We start from the raw sequence: 25,250 nt of genomic DNA on the forward strand, positions 1-25,250 counted from the left end.
TCAGAGATGATTTTCAGTGTTCTAAAGTGAGCAATTATCTAATATGATCAGACTGAATGTCACCATAAACGCTTTTTAATCTGTAAGATTTATTATGGTTTGAACCTTCAGTAAATGAACGACATGGTATCTGCTTACTGTTTATTCGGACATAACATTGTTAAAGCCACAAATTCAAGTAACCTGTAGTTTTACCATTCGGTTCCTAGGAAGTACAAAATGGAATTTATCATTCCTGATAGAAAGTAGAGAAATGTCTCTTCTGTGTATAATTCAATTATCATTATATCAATATCATTTTAATCCCTTCATTCAAAAATCTGTTTTTTGAATTTTATTTTTTTTTATTTTTTTTACCAAAATTAAATCATAGCCCCCATTAAAAATAAATACAAAAATAGAAAATATGAACAAATAAGAAAATGGGGGAAAAACCACTATTTTTCCATTTGTCAATACATATGCAATAGAAATAGTGGAAAATAATATATGAGAATACCCTGTATTCTGCAGATTTTAAAAGACTTGTTATTTGGGAGGAGCTGAAAATTTTGCATATGGTGCTCAAGTGTAATAAAATTATTGTAGATTGTTGCAATAGAAGTTTTATAGTACCATGCATCATCACAGCTGTAGTCTTAACCAGGCATTTCTCAATGAAGGCTAATAGGAAAATGAAATAATGTAGTAATGTTTTCTTTAAAATAAATAAAAGAGAACAACATAGCATTTTTCACAATTTTAAAATGTATATAGGAGCATATGCTATAAGTATAAAGAAAACCTAATGTGTATGTAAATGTATGCTAATGTTAGCTTCTAGGATTTTTTTCTCCTATGACAACATTGTAAAGGAGAAAATAAATCAGATCACCATCAATGATAACACAATTGAAAAAAAAAAAAAACAGATACTTTATTGTGATCAACAGTTTGAGCCACTGAAATTACAAGTAGTTACGTTTTGCGTATCATAAAGTTCTGGAAGAAATCCCCCCCACACACACTTCCTTCACCTCCTTTTTTCTTTTTTCTTTTTTTCTTTTTTTTTTTTGGGGGGGAGAGAGGGGAAGAGAAAGAGAGAACATAGTATTGGAGATTTAGTCGAAAAAGATGTCTTTATACTAGTATTAAAATTTTCTCCTTCTTTCCAGCTCTGTTACTTTTCCTATTCTCTCCATTTGAGTCTTATCTCAATCAGTGGTAAAATTCATTTCAGTGTAACATGAAATGTATTTTAAGGACGTAAAATTATAAAAAGTGAGTTATCAAAATATTTTCAGAAAAATTTATAAGAGCATAGGAAATCAGATTCCTTTGTTTTAAAAGGTATAAATGAACATTTATTGTATGATTTTTTTCTTTCTTTCTAGCACTTTGGAAGCCGGTGGGCAGCCATCTGCAGATGGACAGAAGATCGATGGGTCCTTCTGCAAGATATTCTGAGAAAATGGCAGCACTTTGCAGAAGAGCAGGTGAGTATTGTTAGTAGTTACAGATTGAAATGTTCTTCCTAAAACTGTACTAGGAATGGCCCAACTGGGGCTGTTTCATCTTGTTCTCTCCAATTTTCTTTCAGTGCCTTTTTGATGCATGGCTTACTGAGAAAGAAGATGCACTTAGCAAAATCCAGACAAGTGACTTCAAAGATGAAAATGAGATGCTGACTAGTCTACGCAAATTAGCTGTATGTTTTTTTTATTGTCCTATATTGTGCTCAGTTTTTCCATTTGTGAATCTGTGTGTGAGTGGTTTTATCCTCTCGTAGACAGTATGATTTAACAGAATATGTATTTCTTTTTCTGAGAATGGATGTTATCTTCTGTGTGAGTAATTGGGCCATGGTCTTGCTGATAAGGTAATCGGTAAGGACAGATACGCTTCTAGGTTGTCTGTTTGGTCAAAAGTTTCTGAATTGAATTAGTATTCTCTTTTAACCATCCCTGTGTTACAGGAATCTATTTACATATGTAAAATATACTATTTTCACCACATATTCTGCCTCATTCTTCATAAAAGACTCTAGAATTCATCATCTTTATGGAGGGAATGTCATTCAGATTGGCTTAGAAATATGCCTTTCTGTAAAGATGTGAAACTTGGCACATCCTAGGCTTGGAAATGGTTCTATAGCATTAGGACATTTGAAAAGAAAGTAAGTTGTTAGGCATTGTTTTATACAAAAGAACAATTTTTTATGCATGCAGTAGATAGCAAACATTCATGTCTATGCTTTTGTTAAAGTGGAGAGATTATTACTGTAACTAGGAACTAAAGTCTTCTCTTTGAATAGCTTTTATTACTTATTTTGTCAAATAATAATAAAAAAAAAAAAGACTAGTTTGGTACCTTCCAGAATTTCCTGGAAATATACCAAGAAGGAAATTTGTGTCCAGACAAGAACAACAAAGCTGGTGACAGTCTAGAGAACAAGTCTTATGAGGAGCAGCTGAGATAACTAAGGTTATTTAGCCTTGAGAAAAGGAGGCTCAGGGAAGACCTTACTGCTCTCTACAATTACCTCAAAGGAGTTTGTAGTGAACCGAGGGTCTTTTTTTTTTCCCATGTCCTGCACTTATGTTTTCTAGCCTCTAAAATAAAGGCAGAGGTGTTAGTCTTTCTCATAAAACATGCTGAGATCTACTGAAAAGATACACGAAGAGTTAATTCAGTAAATGAATTCTATTAATTCAATTAACATATATTTAAATTTTCACTTGTTTCACTTAATGCAAATTTGTTATTAGAAGAAATAAATAAGACACTATGTTGACACTAATTCTTACTAGAATAAATCTCTCAGAAACCAAACAGTTATTTTACAACAGCTGTTGCTCATTAGAATATTACATTGATTAAAGAATGCTTTTGGCAATGTTTCAAAAATGCAAAACAATAACTGCAGTAAAAATTTGAAAATAAACTTATGAAAGCACAATATTCAGAAATAAAGAAATTGCTTTTGAACATTTATAGTGTTCCAGTACTGGAGTTTACAGTATGCACTTGATAGAAGTTACGACTAAATTATTTGATAATTAATAAAAAAACAAAAACCAGTCCTGGTTATTCTCTTGCCGACAGCTAAATGACAAATGTTGTTAGCTCAAGGTCTTTTCCTGTACTGGAAATAATCAAAACTAAAATGTATTCATTACTATAAAACACTGACAAGTTTCATAAGAGAATGTGAAAACAGAATCTTCCAGTATGATTGTACAGGTTATGTGAAACTATCACAAGAGAGTATTAGATAGTAGAGATCAGTAGGTTTGCCTTCCAGTTGAATGTTGACTCAAAGAGGTTGTACACTAGAGTTTCCAGGTTCCCACCTGGTTGACTGTGTCATTAGCATACTCAGTAGAGCTCCCAGGACTCCCCCAGGCTTCTGGGCTCCTCAGGAGACACAATGCTGCATAACCAGGGCTTGCCAAGATCTCAGAAAGATGCAGAATATATGGTTCTCCAGTTTTGACAGAACTAAGCTATTTTTGTAAAGTAATAGAATTACCATGTTTGGAAAAGACCTCTGAGATGATCCTGTTGTTTTCCTTCAGTGCTTTCATTTTTTTCATAATACTTAGGGATTAAATATCATTTTTCTAGAAATCTTTTTTTTTTCCCTTGTTTTTAATATGTTTTGTATGGAAAATACCACAAAACTTTAAAGAACCTTCATTTGAAATGTTGATATAGTTGTTAATATTCATGCAGTTTAAAGGTTATAAAGCCACACAGCTGTTAGTTTTTTTGATTTATATGACTACCTGAAGCAAGCCTTGGTGTCTGGAGTTGCTCCACCTGTCATTTTATATTGCTTTGTGAAGTGCAATCTGTCCATTCCTCTATGTCAGTTTCACCAGCAGTTTTTACAGTAACAACAGCACAGAGGTATTGGAGTTTGTGAAAAACATTCTTGCCCATTTTCCCTTCTTTACCAAAGGAAGCCAGTGGATGTAATATTGTTGGATTTCATTGAAGCTTTCAGTACTGTTTTTTGCAGTATCCTTTTGAACAAAATATCTAGCTAATCAAATACATGGGTAAACAATTGGGCTCAAAGGATACAGAAAATGGGGCTGCATCAGACTTGGCGGCCAGTCACTGGTGGGGTTTCCTAGGACTATGTTCAAGGACCGGTTATTTTTAATGTTTCTGTCAGTGATGAATATAAGATTTCAGGGTATACTTACATAGGTTGCAGATGTTACTACATTGGGCAGAGCTGATGAGACCCTTGAGCATAGAGAGGCCTTGCAGTGAGATCCTTGCAAATGGAGGGCTGGGCAATCACTAAGAGCATGAAGTTTAACACAAGCAAGTTGCAAATTCTTTTCTTAGAATGGGGCAACCCTGGCTGCATGTATTGCCTGGGGATGAGAGGCTGAAGAGCTGGCCCACAGAGAGGTACCTGGGGGGTCTGACTGATAGCAAGTTGAACCTGAGACAGCAGTGTGCCCAGACAGCCAAAATGGCCAACTGTACCTTGGAGTGTATAAAAACCAACACTGCCAAACAGTCAAGGGAAGGGGTTGCCCCTCTCTGCTCTATACTGTTACAGCCTCACCTCCAGGACTCAGTGCAGTTTTGGGCATCACTATATAAGAAGAAAATAAAACTACTATTGGAGATCCTCCAGTGAGGGCTACAAAAACGGTGACGGATAAAGAGAGCAAGACATATGAGAAGTGGATGAGGTCTCTAGGTGTGTTCAGCCCAGAGCAGAGTAGACTGAGGGGAGCCTTCATGGTCGCTGCAGCTCCTCATAGAGACAGGGCCTGAGGGAATGGCATGGATCTGCATCAGGGGAGGGGCAGCTGGGTGTTTGGGGAAGGGTCTGCACCAGAGGGCGGTGGGCACAGTACCAAGCTGCTGGAGTTCAAGAAGTGTCTGGATAGTGCTCTGGGACATAGAGTTAGAATTTTGGATGGTGCTTTGTGGTGCCTAGAATTGAACTTAATGATCCTTTTGGGTGTCTTCCAACTATGGCAATTCTATGATTCTGTGGGGCACCTTTTAGGTGCTCCTTTCTTTCTGAGCTGTTTTTTGTTTGTTTGTTTGTTTGTTCTGCTTCTGTCTGAATTACTTGTCTTCCTGCTGTTGCTTTGTTTAACAGATCCTAAAAGGAGATATAGAAATGAAAAGACAAATGATGAGCAAGCTGAAGTCACTCAGCAAAGACCTCCTTGTAGCTGTGAAAAATAAAGCAGTGGCTCAGAAGCTGGAAAGCCGGCTTGAAAATTTTGCCCAGCGCTGGGATAGCCTTGTGCAGAAGTTGGAGAGCAATTCTAAGCAGGTTCGTCAAACTGTTTTGTCAGTTGTTAACACTCAAATCCTGTCCCAGTCAGATGCTTGCAGTAGTTTTGGTGCTGTTTGTTGCATTTTTATTTTTATTTTTCCTTCATGATTTCTTAAGACACAATTTTTAGGATAGCATGATACAACTGCAATATAACCCCAGAATATTAGTTATCTCTTTAATTTTTTCTCTGTCTTTACTATGTTGATTACTCAGGTTGTTAACTGTGCTTTCAGGGGTGGTAAAATCCAAAATGAAAATATTCAGTTGGTTTATTTTTAATCTGTAATAGTTGGTCACTTCAAATGTGCTGTTTTTATGGCTGTCTGTGGAATAACAGTTAGAAATTAGTGTTAAAACTAATTGTTAAACAACTATTTTTATTTATTTTCAGCAATGTTTTTATGGCTATGCTTTTAATTTTGCTTACATTTAACTGTTTTATATATATATAAAAAAAAAAAAAAGAAATCTTAGCACAAATGCCAGAGGGAAAAAAATAAGCCATTATTTGTTACTATTCCATCCTGCTCCATTCTGTTTACCATATTAAAAAATAAAATGAGGTTTAAAATTTCTCATTTTTTAAACTAGATAAGAAAAGTAAGGGCTCTGGTGTAATATTCAAAAATGTATCCATTCATCTTTCCTAGCCATTTGTCAACATCTCTCTCTTGTTTGATTTAAAATCAGATCTGATTACTTTTTTTTTCCACTTTCTTATAGTGTGCTATTTTTGTATGACAGCTATTTGACTAGTAATAGAAGTAAAAAACAGTTTGTTCTATAGAGCATTTGTAACAGTTGTTTTAAGTCATGAATATTTACAATAAGGAACATGTAGTTTTTACACAGAAGAAAATCCAGAATTGCATTTTGAATTTGGGACAGCTTGGGTCATGTGATTTCAAGAAGTTGGTACATTTACTCATAGACTCATGGATGCCTGCAACTGTCATGTCTCATAAAAGAGGCGAATACTGTAGAACAGTATTCATTACAGCCTACGTGATACTTATGTTCTTCAGGTGTATGTGTTCTTGCATATGTGAAAAGGAGCTCGGTAGCTCCTTTTAAATAACAATACTATTCAAGCTTCAAAATGTTATATTGTTTTCATATATTTGTAAAATATTACTAGTAATCAACACTTTAACCTCTCTGATTTTGACAGTGTCATAACTTTTCTCATTTACTATTATTTCATAATAATTGAATAGTCATAACAATAGGAATGATAGGCATGTTAAACTTTCATTAAATAAACTATGTATGCTAGAATTGAGCAAGCTAAAGTAAACTGCCTACTAAAGTGAGAGAAGTAGAAATTGCGTAAATCAAATGCAATGAATACAGGGAAAAAGGAACCATGAAGAGGCTGCTTAATCTATTGAAAACTGTCCATGTCCTATAAACTTCTTCGAGAATCAGTGTTCTGGATACAGACATTACATTGATGCACTTATGTAAATCATGTCTTCATTCACATTCTATTACTTAGTTTCTTTTTCAATACCATATTAGTAGCATAGATGCCTTAAAATATTTGTCTTCATTGTAAGACCACTATTTATTCATAATGTTATGTGAGTTCCCACAATTTCCATGAAAACTTTTTAAAGTCAGTTTGAAAGTTTAATTGGAAGGTAGCTTAAACCTCCTTTTGTATACTCATCTGCACTCCCTGGAGGATGCATATCTTCATTTATTTTGACATGTTTGTGTTAATAGGCTAAAAAACATGTTTCAATTAATAGTCTAGATCCTCCTGAAGAAATTGTAGAGTACTATCTGGTAGGTATATAATAAAGGCTGCTTGTGTCTTATATCCATTAAATTTCTAAAACCTGCAGTCCCGATGGGTTGAGAAAAAATAAACACAGCTTTTGAAAATAGTCCAAAGTATTAGAGAGTTTAGATTGTTAATTAGTCCTAACAGCAATTCAGTTCCATTTTGAAAATGGAACCAAGATGACAAAACAAAACCAGTCTTCTTGTGAAGTCCTAAGACTGTACATCCATAAATCATAATGGAGCACAGGTGGGAGATTCTTTGGGTTTCCAAAATAGTGTAACAGTGTTACCATAATGCCACACTTCTCCACTGAGGAGAAGCAACTTTGCTTGGGCACAGAGCTGGTATGCTGATGTGGGCACATTGCTTCAAAATCTGGAGGTATTTGATATTCAGTGCTAACTAAAGGATTGGTTTCTAAAGAGCTGTTACACACTTGAGGTATGTCCTTGCATTTACCTTAGCACTATGAAATATTAATGATGTACTTATTGCCATGTGTTTCTACATAGGCAGGGCAGATATTGTTGGTGTGCTTTATTTGTTATGGTGCTTATTTACATGTACAGACAAGAAGAAAATGCCTCTAGAATATCTAATTATTTCATTTAATTGTGAACTGAGGAGAAGATATAACCAAAACCAGTAAATATATCATTTTTCTCTAAGATCATCAGAAAATGCAGATTTTATTCTTTCAACATGGGTGCAGACTTCAAAATTAACTTTTTTGTTTCATTAATGATTCTCATAGTACCTTCTTAACTGTATTTTTTGTCATAATTTATTTCTTCTCTCTCTCTTCCTAAAGTGTCACTAAATGATTAACTGGCTAGCAAAATAAGAAATTATATAGATATCTCAGCCTTAGATCAAAGCTGATTCTCTAATTAGACATGGAACAGTTATAAATCCCAAAAGAAATGTGCATAAAATAGAATGCAAGTCTTCCTACGTTCAGCTAATTCATTGCTGTGAATTTGAAGCATCCAATCTGAACTCGTGGCTGAAGCTGCTGCTGCGATGGATGACATAGATGAGAGAGACTGACACCCCTCAAAAGTGCTTGTTTTTTGTTTTTTTTTTTTTCATTGAACATACACTGGAAACAAGGACAAAGACAACTTTTATGGAGTAGATTTATAACTTTTAGAAACTCTAAACTCCCCTTGAGTGAGCTCATTATGCTTCACTATATTGTACTGAAAACCTTCCCAAAGTAAAGCAAATGCCATTCTTCATCTGAGCTTCCTTACTCACATACGTACATTTTATCAAAGAACTCATGACAACTCCAAAAGCGAGTGTTAAGGAAAATTATGACTATATCAAGACTCAGGGCATTTCCAAAGGCAGCAATAAATGATGTCATTAAAGGTAGGTTGCCATATAAAAGAGAAATAAAACGTCATAAAACTACTCAACTACTACACACACGTTGTATATACACCTTTATCTGTAGAAGATGAAAAGGAAGATCGAAATGTGTCCATTCCAAAAAAAAAAAAAAAAAAAGAAAGATGACTTTTAACATGTTTCTAAGATGAGCTTACTGATGTGAAACTGAAGGCAAGCATTGTATTTTGAAAGCCTTTTAAAGTGCAGCTTTGTGAGTCACCTTAGCACTTCCAATATGATTTTCTAGTGGGTTAAAGGCCCAGTCTGTATCACTCCTTCTTGGATTCATATTTGCCTGTCATGAACTTAAAAAGACAAGGAAATTGTACTGTCATTCGGACTGTCCTTGAATTATACGTGAAACAAACCAGTTCAGTGCTAATTTCTTATATTTTTAAGGATTTTCCTTTACTCTTTAGTATGTGCGTTTTTTAAATTTGTACCATCTTGCTGAACTTCACCTTGCAATGTAGTGTTCAGTATCTTCTAGCCTTCCCCATTCTCTGTAATTAGAATGATTATGAACGTCACATTCATCTCTGCAATTTCATTTTGAAATATATAGTATTTAACCTCTACTCCTATTGATTAAGCATGAAAAGTACTTCCTTACTGTTTTGACATGTAAATCATTACTCCCAACAGCATCGTGACTTGACTGCTCTGAGCATATGGTAATTACACTGCCTGCTTTTGAAGCACAGTTCCAACTCACCAGCTGGAACTGCTGCTACTGTATAATTGGTAGGGTGCTGCAGATGATTCCTACAGTACCCTAGCTGTGATTTATTCTGTTTCACACTTGCTTCAGTGTAGACTGTACCCTGATATTGACTGGCAAATGGAACATGGCAGGATGTGACCTCAAGTGTCAGAAACATCCTATCATCAACTTTTAGATAAAACTGAGTGCAAAAAGAATACTGTGAGAAGAGGAAAAGGAGGCTGAAGTCAAAACTGCAAATACAGAGCAAGTAAGGATTTGGAGTGCTCTTAGCTGCAGAGATAACCAAGGCACAGATGTTATCCTCACATTGTATAGAACCCTAGACCTCAGAAACTTTAACATGCTCTTTCTTTCTGTCCAGAAATAAAATTATTTTAAAAATGTTGCAAAGAATGCTGTATTAAATCTTAATAAAACTAAATTGAAGTGCTTCCTTATACTGGAGATTTCTGTAGTTGAAAATATCAGTCAGCACATCTAGCTGAGGGAACAAAACCAAGGATATTAATACATAATATGGTAGTGATAAAAAGTGGCATTTTTTCCCTGTAATTTATGTAGTTCGTATGTTAACTAAGTCCTCACAGTTCACAAGCAGCTTACTACAATTGATATGATTAATCCAAGGATTTTAGAAAGCATCTGCTTTGAATCTTGATTTCGTAATGTTCTGACTTGTTCAGATTTTTTTCTGAAGTTCAGACTGCTGCACTTTATAGAGAGAGAAGCACAGCACTGAGTTGGCTGCTTTAAGTGAGATTGCCAAAATTGCAGTAATAGTGGACTTCCCTATCCATCATTTTCACTGGCAGACCGGACAAAGATCAGCAAGACTTTTTTGTTCAGTATGCTGCATGTAATATTCAGCAAAGCTAGCAGTAGTTTTTTGTTTTTTGTTTTTTTTCCCAGTTTTTTGTTAACTTTACTGATGTTGCGTGCTGAAAAGAGGCCTGGTTGCTAACAGCACACCCCTTTCCCCATCATTCTAATTTTTCGTATGCACAGGAAGTGGGAAATGAGCTGCAGTTAAATACTTATTATGCCTCTTCAGTGTTTTTTAGAAATACTGATATCTCAAGTAAGGTTTACTCAGTACTATCACTAGTTTCTGATGAAAGAACTAATAGATTATTTACATATGTTGTATAGTTCTGTGAAATTTTAGATATAGTGTTCTTGTCTCTCTATTGGAAGACCTTTGTAATTATCACATGCTAGCAATATAAGAAGCAATGCTTTTCTGGTATGCAGCTTTGACTGCACCTTATGTCAAAGTCTTCCTTTTATTTTCCATTTCACTGCCCTAAACTATTTTCAGGTGGTCACTGGAACTGTTACTAAAGCGTTTTGACAAATAAGCCATCATCTGGAAGAAGAAAAAGAAGAAGCAACCTATTTCTGATGAATTAAGACACATTAAAACTAGCTGCCTCTGTTTAAGTGGGAAGTTTGTAGTTTGGTGTTATATTGAATATAAAATTGCAGTGCCTGTATAACGAATCAACAAATCAAATCACAGAATGACCAAGGTTGGAAAAGATCTATAAGATCATCCAGACAAATACGAGTAGACAGTAATGTTTATCATTCCACTCCTTTTTTTTTAATGCAACTGGACTTTTTTAGGAGTTAATTTTCATTTGTCCCTGCAAAGTAAATGCATTTTATTGGTGTAAATGCATTATGCTAAATACATGTTACATATTTGAGTTTTGCTGTCTCTTACTACTTCTTTCTTTTAGTTTTTAATTACAAAGTGAAATGGAAGTAAATTTACTTGTCTTCTAGTGCATGTTTTCTAAATTGAGATTTCATGACAGAAAGCTAACTGCCTTTTTGTGCAAGTAGGTTATGATGAACTATGTTCTGGTTTAAAGATTATTGTAAAGAGTAAAAATAGCAACTAGTAATTTAGTGACATCATAATGCTTTATGAGCCTTCAGGAATAAATCTTGAGAATGGCAGCAGAATAACAGCAGTGGTAACATTTCACACATTTTCTATCATTCAATTTCTTCATAAAATTGACCTTTTTGTTACCATTTATTTTTTCTTCATTCACCATTTTATAAGAGCAAGCCATAAGTTCATTCTGTTTGAGATTTTCTCTGATTTTGATATTGACTTCTGCAGTTACCTTAATCACACAGCATGAGACAAATAAAACAATTTGATTTGAGTTCAGTATAATGTTATTTTTTTCTGAAGGTCAGCCGATGATTAGACAGGAACAGTTTCTCATTATTTTTCTATTGCTATTCCAAACAATCTTTACTGAAATCTTTCAAACAATGTTTGACCTCTGCTTTAATACTTCTCACAGGTTTCGCAGGCTGTCACTACCACTCAGACATCACTAACACAGACTACTGTAATGGAAACTGTCACTATGGTGACCACAAGGGAACAAATCCTGGTTAAGCATGCTAAAGAGGAGCTCCCACCACCACCTCCTCACAAAAAGAGGCAACTCCTTGTGGATTCGGAAATTAGGAAGAGGTGAGAATCATTTAGACATGGAGAGAGAATAATAATGAAGTTGGATGGCAATGCCAAATTAGTCATCTGACTTCAATATTTCTGCGTAGAATTTCTTGAAATTAAAATCCTATTTCTGTACTCAAATACCAACTGACTGTTATATTTCCTTACGTAGAATAAATTATCGAGATTTTTTGTGCTGTCCCAACTATTTTGTAGTATAGAATGTTAATCATTATGTTAATATCATTATGATAGCAGTTGCAGTTGGTAGGTATATTTTGCATAGGGCATTGTGTGACTTGGAGAAAAGAAAGTTTCCAGCTTTTTAAACTCTCTGAAAGTACGTTTTTAGTAGTCAGACTGCAAGTAGTGTAGACACTGGTTCGTTTCTAAAGTCTAAGTTTTATTCTTTTCAGTTATCTAGAGGCAGGGTTATTATTCGGTGAAATGTGCAATACTGTGATTTTCGGTGTTTTTCCTGTGTAACTCATACAAGTTACAGTGGATTTTGGAATAATACTGAACACTTGGTTAAAGTCACAAGAATAACTTCTAAAGAGTAAAATTGTCCCAAGCACTGAACTTAAGAATATGATATTAGAAGCAAGACTTAAAACTCTAATTTTAGTGGTAGTTTTGGAAATATATATATATATATAATATATATATATATATATATATACATACACATAATCAGATTAATGTATGAATTCCAAGCTAGCAGATGTAAGGACTGAGAGGAATATCTTATTTCAATAGAAAATGCCTTTTTAGTTCAGTGTGTTTTCAGTTATAGCAGCAAGTTATTTTCTTGTCAAATAGTCTTTAACAGTGTTAAAATAGACAACTACATATATTATTAAGAGAAATAGGGTACGAACAGTATGAAAAAATCTTTGTTGTTGTTGTTTTAATTGAAGGATTATTTCACTGTTGGGGGGGGGTGGGAACCCACATAAATTCTTAGAGGCATTTTTCTTTATGCAGACATCTGACATGTAATTTATCTTACTCCTCTTTGCTCATTCTAAAAGTAAGGTTTCTAGTAAAACCCCATTATTTAAGAAAGCCAAACATCTGATGTGAATAGAGTCACTTGCCATTTTCTTGTTAAATTGGAAAACTGTTTCTTTTGAGTTGTTGTTGACTGCATTGCGTATAGAAAGTCTCTAAACAAGTAAATTTCAAATGGCTAAATCTGGATGAAATGAATATTATCTCCGAAGTCTGAATTTGAAAATATTTTGAATCTGCATGGTTTCTTCTGGGAGGAAGGTAGTTTGGGGCTTTTTTAATGTGGGTGAATGATACTTCCACATTTTCTCAACTTCATTCCTTAGTACTTCTCTAGCTGTAGGCATCAGTCTCCGTTGCTACATTTTGGAAAAGAGTTGTGCTCCAGATTTGATTTCTGCATTTTGTGAGTTTAAGAAAGATTTCTCAAAGATGCACTGCACCTACAGTGTAAAGTGCTACGTGCTTAGTTTCAAGGTAGAAGAAAGATTAGTTTAGCTCTGTGAATATTGCAAAGAGTATGTTCTACAGATGCTTAGTTGAGAAAAAATTGGCAAAAAAAATATTATTATTGAATTTTATTTTTCAACTGGTTTGAAAGAATTAAAACGTACAAGTCTCATTTACCCTGAAGAATTCAAGTCTTAAGACTTTGTAGACCTACATAAACAGGAGTTGATTTCATATTTCCACTGTGCCAATTCACTGTGGCCTAAATGCATAGTAAAGAAGCTGTTGTTTTTTCTTTCCTCCTACAGCAACTTACTACCATGAGTAATAGAAAGCAGAGAAAAGAAGTGGGAAACTTTTTTTTTTTCCTTCACCAAAATCTAAAGCTGCCTTCTAATTTAGTGCTTTGAAACTTCAGAATAATTCAGGGATATTCTAACTTTTGTTAGGGGAGATAGGAAATCTCCTTTACCAAATGAATTAATTTACACCCAAGAATGTAAAAAAAAAACCATACATACTTAGAGCTATATCAAAGAATTCTTAAAAGCATGTATAAGACATTAGGCCTTGAGGTACATGTAACATGGATTAAGTTTTTGGGTTGAAAAACCTGTATATAGGTTAAAGGTTTGCCAAGGTGTTATTTTCACTGACATGGCAATAGAAAAAAACATAAGTCAGTTCTGCAATATAGAAAAATCTGAAAATTATTCAATTTAGAGTAGATTCTTAAATAGGAAGCAGGATAGAGCTTTTTATCATTTAATTTATACATATTTATAATACATGTGTTCTTGAGCAGTACCCAAGATATCTTTCATTTTCAGTTAATAAGTAACTTTGTACATGCCTCCTAATATTTCCAAGGAAAGTCTGTCATAACATTATTGTGAAAATAATGTTCTTCTTCAGATTTGAAAGAGACCGTGCCCTTTGAAGCCAGAGGTATAATAAGGCAGGGTAGTTGCTCCATCTAGTGTTTTACATTTAAGAACTGTTAACAAAACTGTAAATCTGTTGAAAATAAAGTGGCTTTCATTTCATTAAAAATATTGTATTTGAGGCTCTAATGCTCAATTACTTAGAAAAGTTTCAGATTTTTTTTTTTTTTTAATAGAAAAGTATTGAGGGAAAAATTATAATGACCTACTTAAAGAATTTTTTCAGATGTTCTTTGAAGTAGTCCACTACAGTCCACTACAGTACAGAATTATATTCATCTGAACTGAATGATGATCATTAAACACTTTTACAGCAGTTCTGTTGGGCTATTTGATCCTTGTCCTCTTATAAAAATGTAGTGTTTGCTCTTTCACCATCATCTAACTGTACTTAGCAAATCTAAAAAGAGGAGAGCCATTTTTCTTCAGTTTTCTGGATAGTCCTTGGTCTCAGCATTGTATCTGTGTAGCCAGTGCCAGAGAAAAGAGAAAGGTGTTGGAGACAAAAGATTATAATTTTCTCTTCAATGAACAGTGAAAAAATGAACAATTCATAAGTGTTTTAATCTAGAATGAAGAATAGCTATGGATATATCAAGTTCTGAAAATATATGTATTTTAAAACTTCATATCCACTAGTTTTTTACTCTTTATTTTGTTTGTATGGCAAGAAGTGCCATACATTACTAATAAACTGAGAATATATATTCTTCACATTTAGTGCCTGGTATTGCCTCTTGTACTATGGAAGTGTTACCTGTTGGCACTCAAAGGGAGGCATGACTGAATTTAAAAATGCTTTACATTTCTAGCTACTGGCTGTTTTCTGAAGGCAAATGGTGTTAATGAACACAGCAGCCTCTAGACTTTCATTCTTCTCAGCTCTTTTCTCTCACATATGAAAAATGTGATACATCTAATCTGTCTGAATTTAATCAAAGCATTCCATGACACTGTTAAGGCATAACTGCTAAGGCTGGAAAAGGTATGGTTTATTACTATGAGAAAGGTAACATGGAAGAGTGTTTAAAGAAGGAGAACTATGAGATTAAAAAGATTGATTGAATATTTTCTCAGTATGCACTGCAGAAATGTGCAGATAATAGTGTTGATGAAGCTAAACTGAATAGTATCACAGGTGTAGAGGAGGTCCAGAATGTCATTCAAAAATGATAGAAAATTCTTTTAGGACTGAACCAAGATATAGGAGAGAAAAAAACATATATTGGGATAAATAAGCATTGAATTGGTAGATGAGAACTAGGACTGCTTGATCGATGTCCAAGCTAGCTCATAGCTATATAAGTATAAAGGGTGAAGAAAGCAGTTTAATTATGCCAATAGGTATATTTTGCAAAGTTGTTCTTTCACATGTTCTAGGTAACCAAGAGTGAAAAACACTGATGATGTGTGGGCCATTTCAGTCTAGTCATGGAAATGCAGTTAGTCAGTAATGTGTTTCTTCAGAAAGAGTTGTAACATCCCCTCCCAGCTCAATATGAAACAGATATTCTTGTATCTGCCTAATGTTGCCATGCCTACTGTGGCTTTATTTGGATGGAAAGGGTTGGACTTGATGATCTTCTGAGGTCCCTTCAAACCCCTGTGATTCTGTGATACTGTCATGAAGGGAACTGTGAGATAGTTTCTATCTGTTCAAAGAATGAAATTCTGAAAGCATGTTTTAGTCATAGTAGCATTAACCAAGTAGCAGTAAGACAAAATGTTAATTTAGAGAAAATAGATTATCATTTTGTGATTTCTTATGTGAATCTATACAACATTCAAGTTAAAAATGTAAGTGTGTGGCAGGTTGGTTCATGCATCTTATTTCACAGTCGTCATCTTACCATGGTAGTTTGTGTAAAACAGATGAAAAATTCGAGTCTAAAATATACCACTGTAATTAAAATATATACCATTATATATATACACCATTAAAATATACTATTCTTCTGCTAGATGATCACAGAATAGAACTGGTGAGATTGGAATGAGCTTCAAAACATCATCATGCCCAACCTTTTTGGGAAAAAGAGCCTACATGAGATTATCTTGCACCCTTTTCAGTCACATCTTGAAATTCTCCAGTAATGGTGAAAGAAGAAGGAGTCTAGAGGATGAGATTGCTTGGCACCAATTTTCCTTACCTTGCCTCAAACTGCAGAAGATAAACAACACAATAAAATGAAGTTACTACAATCAAAAAGTGAAATTTTAAGCTTCTTAGCATAGGTAGAGCCACCACACAATACTGGGAGGAGCTAATCTATTTTGCAGGAAACTTAAAACATAAATTTATTATTTACTAGCTATGGCATAAAATAGAGAAAAATTTGTGGCCTCTTCTAGTGGGACACAGCCCAGTCTCATCCCAGTGCTCTTTTCTTCCGTGTGGTATGTCACAACTTCTCAGGAGGAAAAGCTAAACACCCACCTTTCCCCTAAAGCAGCCTGTAATACTCTGCTCCCAGAAACGGTGATATGGGCCCACTGTGTATATCCAGGAATATGAAGCTGAAAAGAGGACATAGCTCTAGGGGAGGCTGGCTCTTACTGAGACAAGGCACTCAGTCCTGATAGCATGATGAGGGGGGAAGTGACCTCCTCAGTCTCAGGCTGCCCAGGGAGGGAGCTGCTCTCTACACGGGCTGCTTCCAGAACATTCTGCAAGACACTCCTTGCTGAATATTTGGCTTGGAATTCCATGCACAGGAAAAAAAAAAATGTAACTGACTTGTGAAATACCTTAAAGATGCAGATTGTCCTGTACTGGAAGGGAAACCCAGAATAAGGAGGAGTAATTTTTTGAACCAATCTTTTGTATGTGTGATCTACGCAAGAGAGTTGCTAATGGGAATCTGCAGTGGGCCCATGGTTTAGTATGGTTAAGAAAATGAGTTATTGTAAGAGATGTGTGGGGCTGTGAGGGTGCCATGAGGGCAGTATAGAATCGTATCTCTGTTGTGGAATAGCAGAAAGACAAACTGATTGAAAACTAAAGCATGAACACGCCATAAAAAATTTAGAGGCACTAGACCCTCTTCTGTGGGTTGAAATTTTAGCCGGGCAGCAAGGTTACATCCACTTTATACTGAGGTAATTATCTGGAGTGATTGTATCAAGTGGTATGGTTTTATTCCCTTTGATGGATTTATTTTAACAAATTCTACGTGCACCCAACTTTATTGGGTCAGAAATGCAATATTTCATTACCTTTTTTAATGCCAAATATATTGCTGTACTTATGAGATTTAAAGACCTTATTGATCAAATATATCAATCTAGAGTTACTGTACTTTGTAACTTAAACTACTCAGAAATGAAATGCCCAGTCATCATAGCACAATGATTAAATGCCATATTCTACCTGCAATTCCTGTTTTTTAAAAAGCTGAATATGAGAAATATTTTTTCCAAGGCTCTTGAAATGTGCAATATGCCTTTAAACTATGTTGACAATATTTATGTGCTGCAAAAAAAAAAAAAAAAAAGCTGCCTTGAATTAATTAATTTTCTTCTCTTCTAAACACAACTCTTCCCCCCCCCCCCCCAAAAAAAAAAAAAAAAAAAAAAAAAAAAAAAAAAAAAACCTTTGTTTCTGGAGTTATATTGGTATATTTACTTAAACAGAAGAAACTACAACTGACAGAGTCATCTGTCATCTGCATCTGAGATCAGCTCTGTCCAGATGCTATTTGCAGTGGCTAATACTTACCAGTACCTGATGAATCTCGGCCATGTAGTTTTTTCCTAATCACTTTGTTATTCTATCAGAACACTCCCAGATTTTCAGCTCTTCTAGATTATACTTTTAGGGGTGGATGTTGCAGAGGAAGAGGCTAAGTCCTTTTTTTAAAGAAAGGAAGAAATGATCTCTTGTAAACATTTTGCTCTGTCACTTTCCATGCTATACCAAGATAATAGCAGGCTATTCTTTAGCAAATATCACACTGTTTTTTAGCAGGTTTGTCTCAGTGCTCCTATTCAACTGCAACCAAAGAATGGAATGAACAAAAGAAGTAAGACAGTTTTACCTGCTGTCAAGAGAGTTTAGTACTGATAAACTGATGAACTTGTCTTTATTTTTATCCTGTATCCAATGTTCTGTGTTCTCCAGTTTACAGCTTCTTCATACCTGTGCTATAGAACTAATTACAATAACTGCTGATAGTGGCTGGAGAGCTGGCCTCATCTATAGTTTTAAGAAAGGTGAAATAAGTGGCCATTTTTTCCTTTGCCTGTATAGTTGTTGGCTGTGAGAGGAACAAGGAATAGAGATCATTTTGGCAGCAGAGTGACAACCCTTCTGCCAATGTGGGCTGATAATTCTTGAAGACTGTTTTGTATGCTGCTGGCTGAATTTCAAAAAACAGAGGAGAGGGTGGCAGTCCCATCTAGTTGAATACCTATAAATCCCTGACCACATTCTGTCTTGATCCTTAGAGCAGGTTCTCCTGTTTCTCATTTGGTGCTGGCAAGCCCTGAATCAGATCATTTCATGAAACATAGGATTTTATGGTATTGCTGCTCTATCTTTTTGAAAAGGCATACATTTTATTTGGATGCTTCTTTGTATCTCAGTGATCTTCAAGTGAAGTTACACCATTTAGGCATCTGTTCTAATTTAAGTGACCTAAGGACTTAACTACTTGTCTGGTAGAACTTCACATCACTTGTCATTGGGCAGAGATGTTGGCAACATTCATTAGATATGAAACATAAATAATTTACATCCAAAAGCACAGTAGGAACAGCTATGAAAGTGTTACTTTCATCTGTTAATGCAATCCATTAGCTTTATAATTGGTTGTTCTCCATTTTAAGATGTGCTGAACAGTCTTACGTTATAGTTACAAAAGCATGCTTTTGTATTCTCCTGTGGACATTGCTGCAATTAGGTATGCAGTTAGTGCTTGCAATTTGTTGAATAAACAGTATTCCAGTTTTATGTGGAAATACTGGCTTTCATAGTTTTGTTGTCCTAGTTGTAAAATTTCATGACAGTGTTTATTAAATATATAGCTATTATACGCTGAACAAATGATAACATCCTATTTCAGGAATAACAATTGATTTATTGTTGCATAGACTTGGAGGCAGGAATCTCTTCACTGGCAGTTCAATTTGATTTAGAGGATTAGAACATGATACCAATACAGAGATTCTCTAAACCATCAGAGAGATTTTCTTTTGTATTCTGCCTCTGAATGTATAGTTCTCTATGAAATGAAAATTTCTGCCACTTCCCTTGCCTCACCATCATCTTTTCCTCCTTGAATGAGTGTGCAGATAGAATTATTGGCAATTGTTTTATAAACATTATTCTTAAGAGGTTTTAATTTTAATATAGGCTGTGAGGCTGGATTAGGGAAGTGTGTGATTCTTTCTGCTGCTTTGATTACGTATTACTCAGTCATTCACACCTTATTGTTAAGTAGTTGCAAAGATCACAGTGGAGAATGAAAAGAATAAAAGGGGAGCAGAAATATATTTGGACAGACATGAAATTCCTGTCCTGTTTTTTCACTTGTTTATATAGATCTCGGTAGCACTAGATTAGTACCTTTCAGCTTTGTATTTTAGCTTTTATATTTATAAAGGTGTATATCTCTTAAAGTATCTAATTTCTTTAAAGACACAGTTGTCATCCAAGTTCTTGGTGTTAGTAGGTTTTTAATTACATAAATTAAAAGGCCTATGTTTGCAAAACAAACTGAAATATGCAGTTAATTCTGTTCCACATCCTTCTGTTTTGTTGCTTTTACTGTGTTGATACCAAAGGAAAAGTAATTATAAACTAGATATAAATATAGAGGCTTAAAGTACAATAAAGAAATGCAATCGAGCTTACGGTTTAACTCAACACAGTGAAAAAACATTCTCTCAATATTGGTTTATAAACCAGGTTAGATATGAAATCAACTTGTGGTTTGATTTTAGTACATCTGCAATTGAAAAATTTGCATGCAGTAACCTTCATTTTGAACTACTACTTTCTGAGCAGGAAACAATTAAGGTCACTTTCAAAGGAGTTTCTGAAAAAATTCAGATTATAATTAAAAGGGCTTTACAGCAAAAAGTGTTAAAGTATATGCAGAATTAGGAATCTTAATTTTCATTTTCCAAAGTTCTAACCGTAGGAAAATTATAGTCTCCTGTTGATTAGTAATTACATTCTGCAACAGATTTCAATCAGAAGAGGGTCCAATCTAATGGTCAAATTTCCTGTTTTTTTTCTTTATAGTGCAGGCAGCACAAACTAAGGCAGAGATCTGGCAGGTAGAAAGGCTGCATTTTGTGAGCCTGATATGCCGCGCATCCTCAGCTGAGCCAACAGTGCTTGTGATACACTTTATTCAACTGTGAGAGCCACTTCTTTACTGTCTTCCAAAAACATCAGCTTGTAAAATTGGAACATTTATTTGAAAACTGCTGCATCTGTTCAGCTGTCAAATCAGTGTCTTAAAAATGAAAAAGTATGTTTTCAGATTTTAGAGTGAATAGTTTTATGAGGTATCTAATCAGATGTGGTGGGTTTTAAAATGTCTTTTTCAAAGAGGAATTATTCATGCTTATTTATTTCTTTAAGCAGCTGGTGAACCTTTTCTGCTGTTAATGCTATTGTCAGAAATGTTGTTGAATTGAAATGTCTTCTTGCTCTTCTTTGTATCTTAGGTTTGACTCGGATACAACAGAACTCCACAGCTGGATGACACGCTCAGAAGCAGTACTTCAGAGTCCTGAATTTGCAATATATCGAAAAGAAGGAAATCTCTCAGATCTCAGAGAAAGAGTCAATGTAGGAGAAAGTACTAATATATATGTTTGTTAGCTTGTATTCACTTGTCAAAGTGCTTTCAAAGTCCAAGTTTAAATGAGTTCAAATCTAAACTGACAAGCATCAATTGATCATATGCATGAGAAATTTAGAAGTGTTAAGCATTTTTGTACATTTCAGATTTTGGCACCAAAATTGATATACAAGGTGTCTAAATAGAGAGATCATATTTAATTTAAGGCATTATAGATTCATGGAAGTCCTCAGTAATATTGAATCCAAGCCTATAATTTATTTTTAAAATATGCATTATATTTCCACACTGATGGCTTAATATGACATCATATGTGCATAAATTGAAGAATGTGGAAAATGTCATCTTTTAGAGTATGTTAAAGAAAACTTGTATCTAATTCATACAGTGCTGTAAAATGTATCTGAAAATAATCAATTTCCACAAACATTATTTTAATCTGTTCTTTGACTGTGACTGAACCAGAAATGGTTCTTTCTAGTTTTTTTGTGAAGTTAATCTGCACTGCTTAAAGAGTAGCTGTGTTTGTGTATGTTTCACACACTCTGAATTTAGCCTTTGAAAACTAAATGAGTAAAAATTTTCTTCAGTATTTATTTTTTGCAGCTAGTTGCAAGAAGGCTTACCTTTTCTGAATAAGAGAAAGGCAAATTACTTTTTATAATAAGCTATTATGCTTATAGTATAATAGTGTGTCATGGGACTTCATTAAAAAATGAAATCATACTGCTAAAACAAAGAGAGAACAAAGTTACTGTACTGAAGTTAATTTTTGATGCTGTTTTTTCTCACTCTTTCCTTGTCCATCATATATTAGCAAAAGTAGGATTGAGGAACTCTGAATTCTTTGACAGAAATATACATCGTGATATTTCTTGTTAAATCATACTTTTGTTACAGTAATCTTAATTTATTTGTTAATGTTATCACAGTGTTAATACTTAAGTATCTAATAGATACTTACTGTGTAATTATCCATTAGAGTGCAATATATTGAATTTGGTTTATGACACCATTTCTTGATAAGTAAATATACATAACTATATACATAAAAATATATAAACTGGCTCAAACATGCAGAGAAAATGATAGATTCAAATGCTTCCATACTGGGGTAATGAGTATTGTCTCAATCCTAAATAGATACACAGGTAATTTGGTCAGTGTTTCCATCTTTGTGGTAGATGGGGGGGAAAAAAAAAAAAAACAGAAAAGAAAATGCTCCTGTCTCCCCTTCATATATTCCCATTTTGCGGAACACAGTTTCAAGGATGGCAAATCAGCTCCTGTTCTGACCTTCATATTGTGCTGAATACCTCCACTGTCAGGTTTCTCTAATCAATAAGACACTCCATCTCATGTTGTCAGTTTTTAAGACTCTGTAAAACCATTAAAGGACTCAGGAGCTATGGTTCACCTTCCTCCTTCTTTCCTTTCTTTGCTCCCGAGGAGGTGGTGATCTGTGTCACTGCAAGTAAGGGATAGAGGTAGGTGAACTACAGATCCTCCTCTGGTCCCAACTGGATTTCCCAGCAGCTTTTATCTTGCCTTTGTTGGTGCTGTGGAAAAAAGTTGGGGTTGGGAAGCCATTGTTAGGTGCATTTGTGAAGTGTTCTTTTAGGTCAGTGAAAACATACAGAATACTGGAGGAAGACCGGGAGGGGAAAGTGGTATGGAATTTGATATTGGATGGTTTGAAATCAGGACACTGGAGATAGCAGAATTTCGGGTGTTTCTTTGACTTCCTTAGAAACCAAATTATTTGATGGTTAAGAAACCACTTTCCTACTTCTTTAATGATAAGTATTGCAGAAAATAAATCTGCTTTGTATCAAAAGCAGTCTGAGACAAACCAGTATCTCTAAATAGAAACAAGAGAAATTAACATCATTCATTAAAATTGAAAATATTTTTAAAAAGCAAGATTGGCTCTGACTTCTTTTAAAAGTAGTACATTTCATTGAAAAGATCAGTGTACACGTAGAAGCTTCCAGCAACTTTAAGGTACAGAATATTAAGATGAAATTTTAGTTTGATAGAACTCTCTAAGGTTGCACTTGACAAACAAACAAAGAGGATGAAGGTTTAAATGCTGAGTATTAAAAATTGGGCTGTCCTGTTGTCTATCTTCTGCTGTTCAACTAATATCCAAAGCAGGAATTACTGTCCAGTTCATTGATTTGCACAGTGTTGTTGTTGCTTGTTTTTTCCTTAAGTTTTTATTTCTTTCAAAATGAGGCTTTAATCAATGAAAAATAAAATAGCAGTTTTTATTGGACTGTAATCACTAGTAAAGTTGCAGAAGGCATATAATGAAAGATAAAATGTCAAAAGGGAAAACATCAGCGATAATTGTAAAAGATTGTATAGTACTGACATATGTCATCATACCCCAACATCATGATGCCATACACACTTGCATAAAAAAAGTATCATCTTGTACTTAGTGGCTTTCTAAATGAAAGTTTCCTCCCTGTGTGACACTGTAGATGATGTAGCACCAGACACCCGTGATGACTGATGTCTGACCTAACATCTGTTGCCTGCTGTGGTAGCAACTCTGTCCCATAGCCTTTTCCTAATTATGTTCCTTTCTACTTTTCTTTTGAGGAAGGTTACTAGTTGGATGTGGTTTTTTTTGTTGTTGTCAAAGCATTTTGTTTCTATTCGTAGTTTTTTTCTCAGTGGGGTTACTTCTTTATGATACAGTGGAAGTACATCTGTAGGTGATTGGACCCAGACTTCAGAAAGGACAGCCACAAGGGAAGGAAGCTCTTTTGCCATCATTGATGATTCAATGATTCAAGATCAAAAACCTGCTCCCATCCCACTTCAGAGAATTCCTGGGGGAGATGGAGCCAAGAGCAGATTGTATGAAACATACTATGTTTGCTAAGACAACAGCTGTTCAGATATTGGCAGAAAATTAGCCTTTGGCAGATGTGCTACATAAATTGAATATGTTAGAGATGCATAGAAGCCCATTCCTGTGTATGGAGAGAAGCAAAAATATTTCTAGTCCTTCTCAGCTATGAGGAAAGCGTATGTGCCTTATCTGGCCATAGAGACTGGACATCATAATTGTGGAGATGTACTGTTGTCCCACAATGAACTATTCTTAAATAATGAAGACATCCATATGTAAATGCTTAAATATCTTAAAGCTGCATCATATCCTTAGCATTTTCCAGTTAATATGTGCATTTTTCTGGAAACAGGTCTCACTGTGATTCAGGCTTTTTTGTTAGCTTGTTTCTCAAAAACTCCAAGGAGCCTTCTGTATTATAAGTTCAAATATGTGAAGGTTCGAGTGCAAAAAGTTAAAAGTTACTTGGTAGAAAATCTTCCTTATCGGGAAGTAAAACTTCAGATTTCACATCAGAAAATTAAGAATAAAACTCATGGAAAGGAATTTTAATTATCCAAGAAGCATCTAGAAATTCAAGATCAAAGGTGAATGAAGGTAAGAAACTGATGTAAGGGAAGTGTCAGATATACTGGAAAAGTAAATTTGCTCCCATGGCATTCTTAAATGCTCAGTTCTCACTTGTTCATTCTCATTTAGTAATCTTCAGAGATACTCTGTTGGGCATGGATGTTTTAAAGCTCAGTCATTGTGAATTCCAGTGATAATAATATTGCAAACTTCTGCCCACAGGTGTAGTTGACAAGAACAACAAGAGATCAGGCATTACTGCAACTGTACATCCACTGACAGAGTTCTTAAAATGGGGTTTTGATTTGATATGAATAACATGAATTTCCAAAGTGCAAGTGTCTTCAATGTTATGAAGTCATTAATTACCAACTAAAATCTTAGGGCCAAATAAAACTCTTATAATATTGTGAAAATAACCTCTTCACCTTTGTATGGTATTTAGCTAAAGGTGCCTTTAATGTTACTCCATCAGTTAGAACTAAGGCATTACATATCTGTTTTGCTGGTTACAAAATATTCCTCAGATAATTAATCCTGTATTATATAAGTCTTTTTATTTTATTTTTTTTTCTAAAAATAAGAAAAGTACAAGGAATAAAAAAGAATATGAAAAGAAATAAATTCAGTTTTGGAAATATTTTATTTTATTTTATTTATTTTTGCAGCTACCACAAATTTTCATCAGAAAAAAAAAGTGTTGATAACAATAAATGTAAAAGTTTCCGAATTTCACGAATCTCTTCAATCTTATCCCAGTGTACTTTTATTGTTAATTAACCTGAATTGAGAGTTTTGTCCTTTTCCCATTTGTATGGGAAACAATAACAAATCAGATCTGAAAGGATAAATGAGAGGTGTTTATGAGGCTGTTACTTCATTTATTT

At 34.5% G+C, this 25,250-nt stretch overlaps 1 protein-coding gene across 12 annotated transcripts in view; it reads left to right on the plus strand.

The window, feature by feature from the left end:
* The window catches only part of DMD (dystrophin), a 1,153,352-nt gene that overhangs the window by 460,849 nt on the left and 667,253 nt on the right, over positions 1 to 25,250 (plus strand). For all 12 annotated transcript variants that reach the window (XM_090124095.1, XM_090124041.1, XM_031599265.2 and 9 more), the window contains 5 exons: positions 1,374 to 1,475; positions 1,580 to 1,687; positions 5,117 to 5,296; positions 11,544 to 11,719; positions 20,791 to 20,914. In XM_090124095.1, the coding sequence (XP_089980221.1) occupies positions 1,374 to 1,475; positions 1,580 to 1,687; positions 5,117 to 5,296; positions 11,544 to 11,719; positions 20,791 to 20,914 (690 nt within the window). The remainder of the gene's footprint in view (positions 1 to 1,373; positions 1,476 to 1,579; positions 1,688 to 5,116; positions 5,297 to 11,543; positions 11,720 to 20,790; positions 20,915 to 25,250) is intronic.

The sequence above is a fragment of the Phasianus colchicus genome, chromosome 1 (genome assembly GCF_987193195.1).
Source record: "Phasianus colchicus chromosome 1, bPhaCol1.hap1.1, whole genome shotgun sequence".
NCBI classification, from domain to species: Eukaryota; Metazoa; Chordata; class Aves; order Galliformes; family Phasianidae; genus Phasianus; species Phasianus colchicus.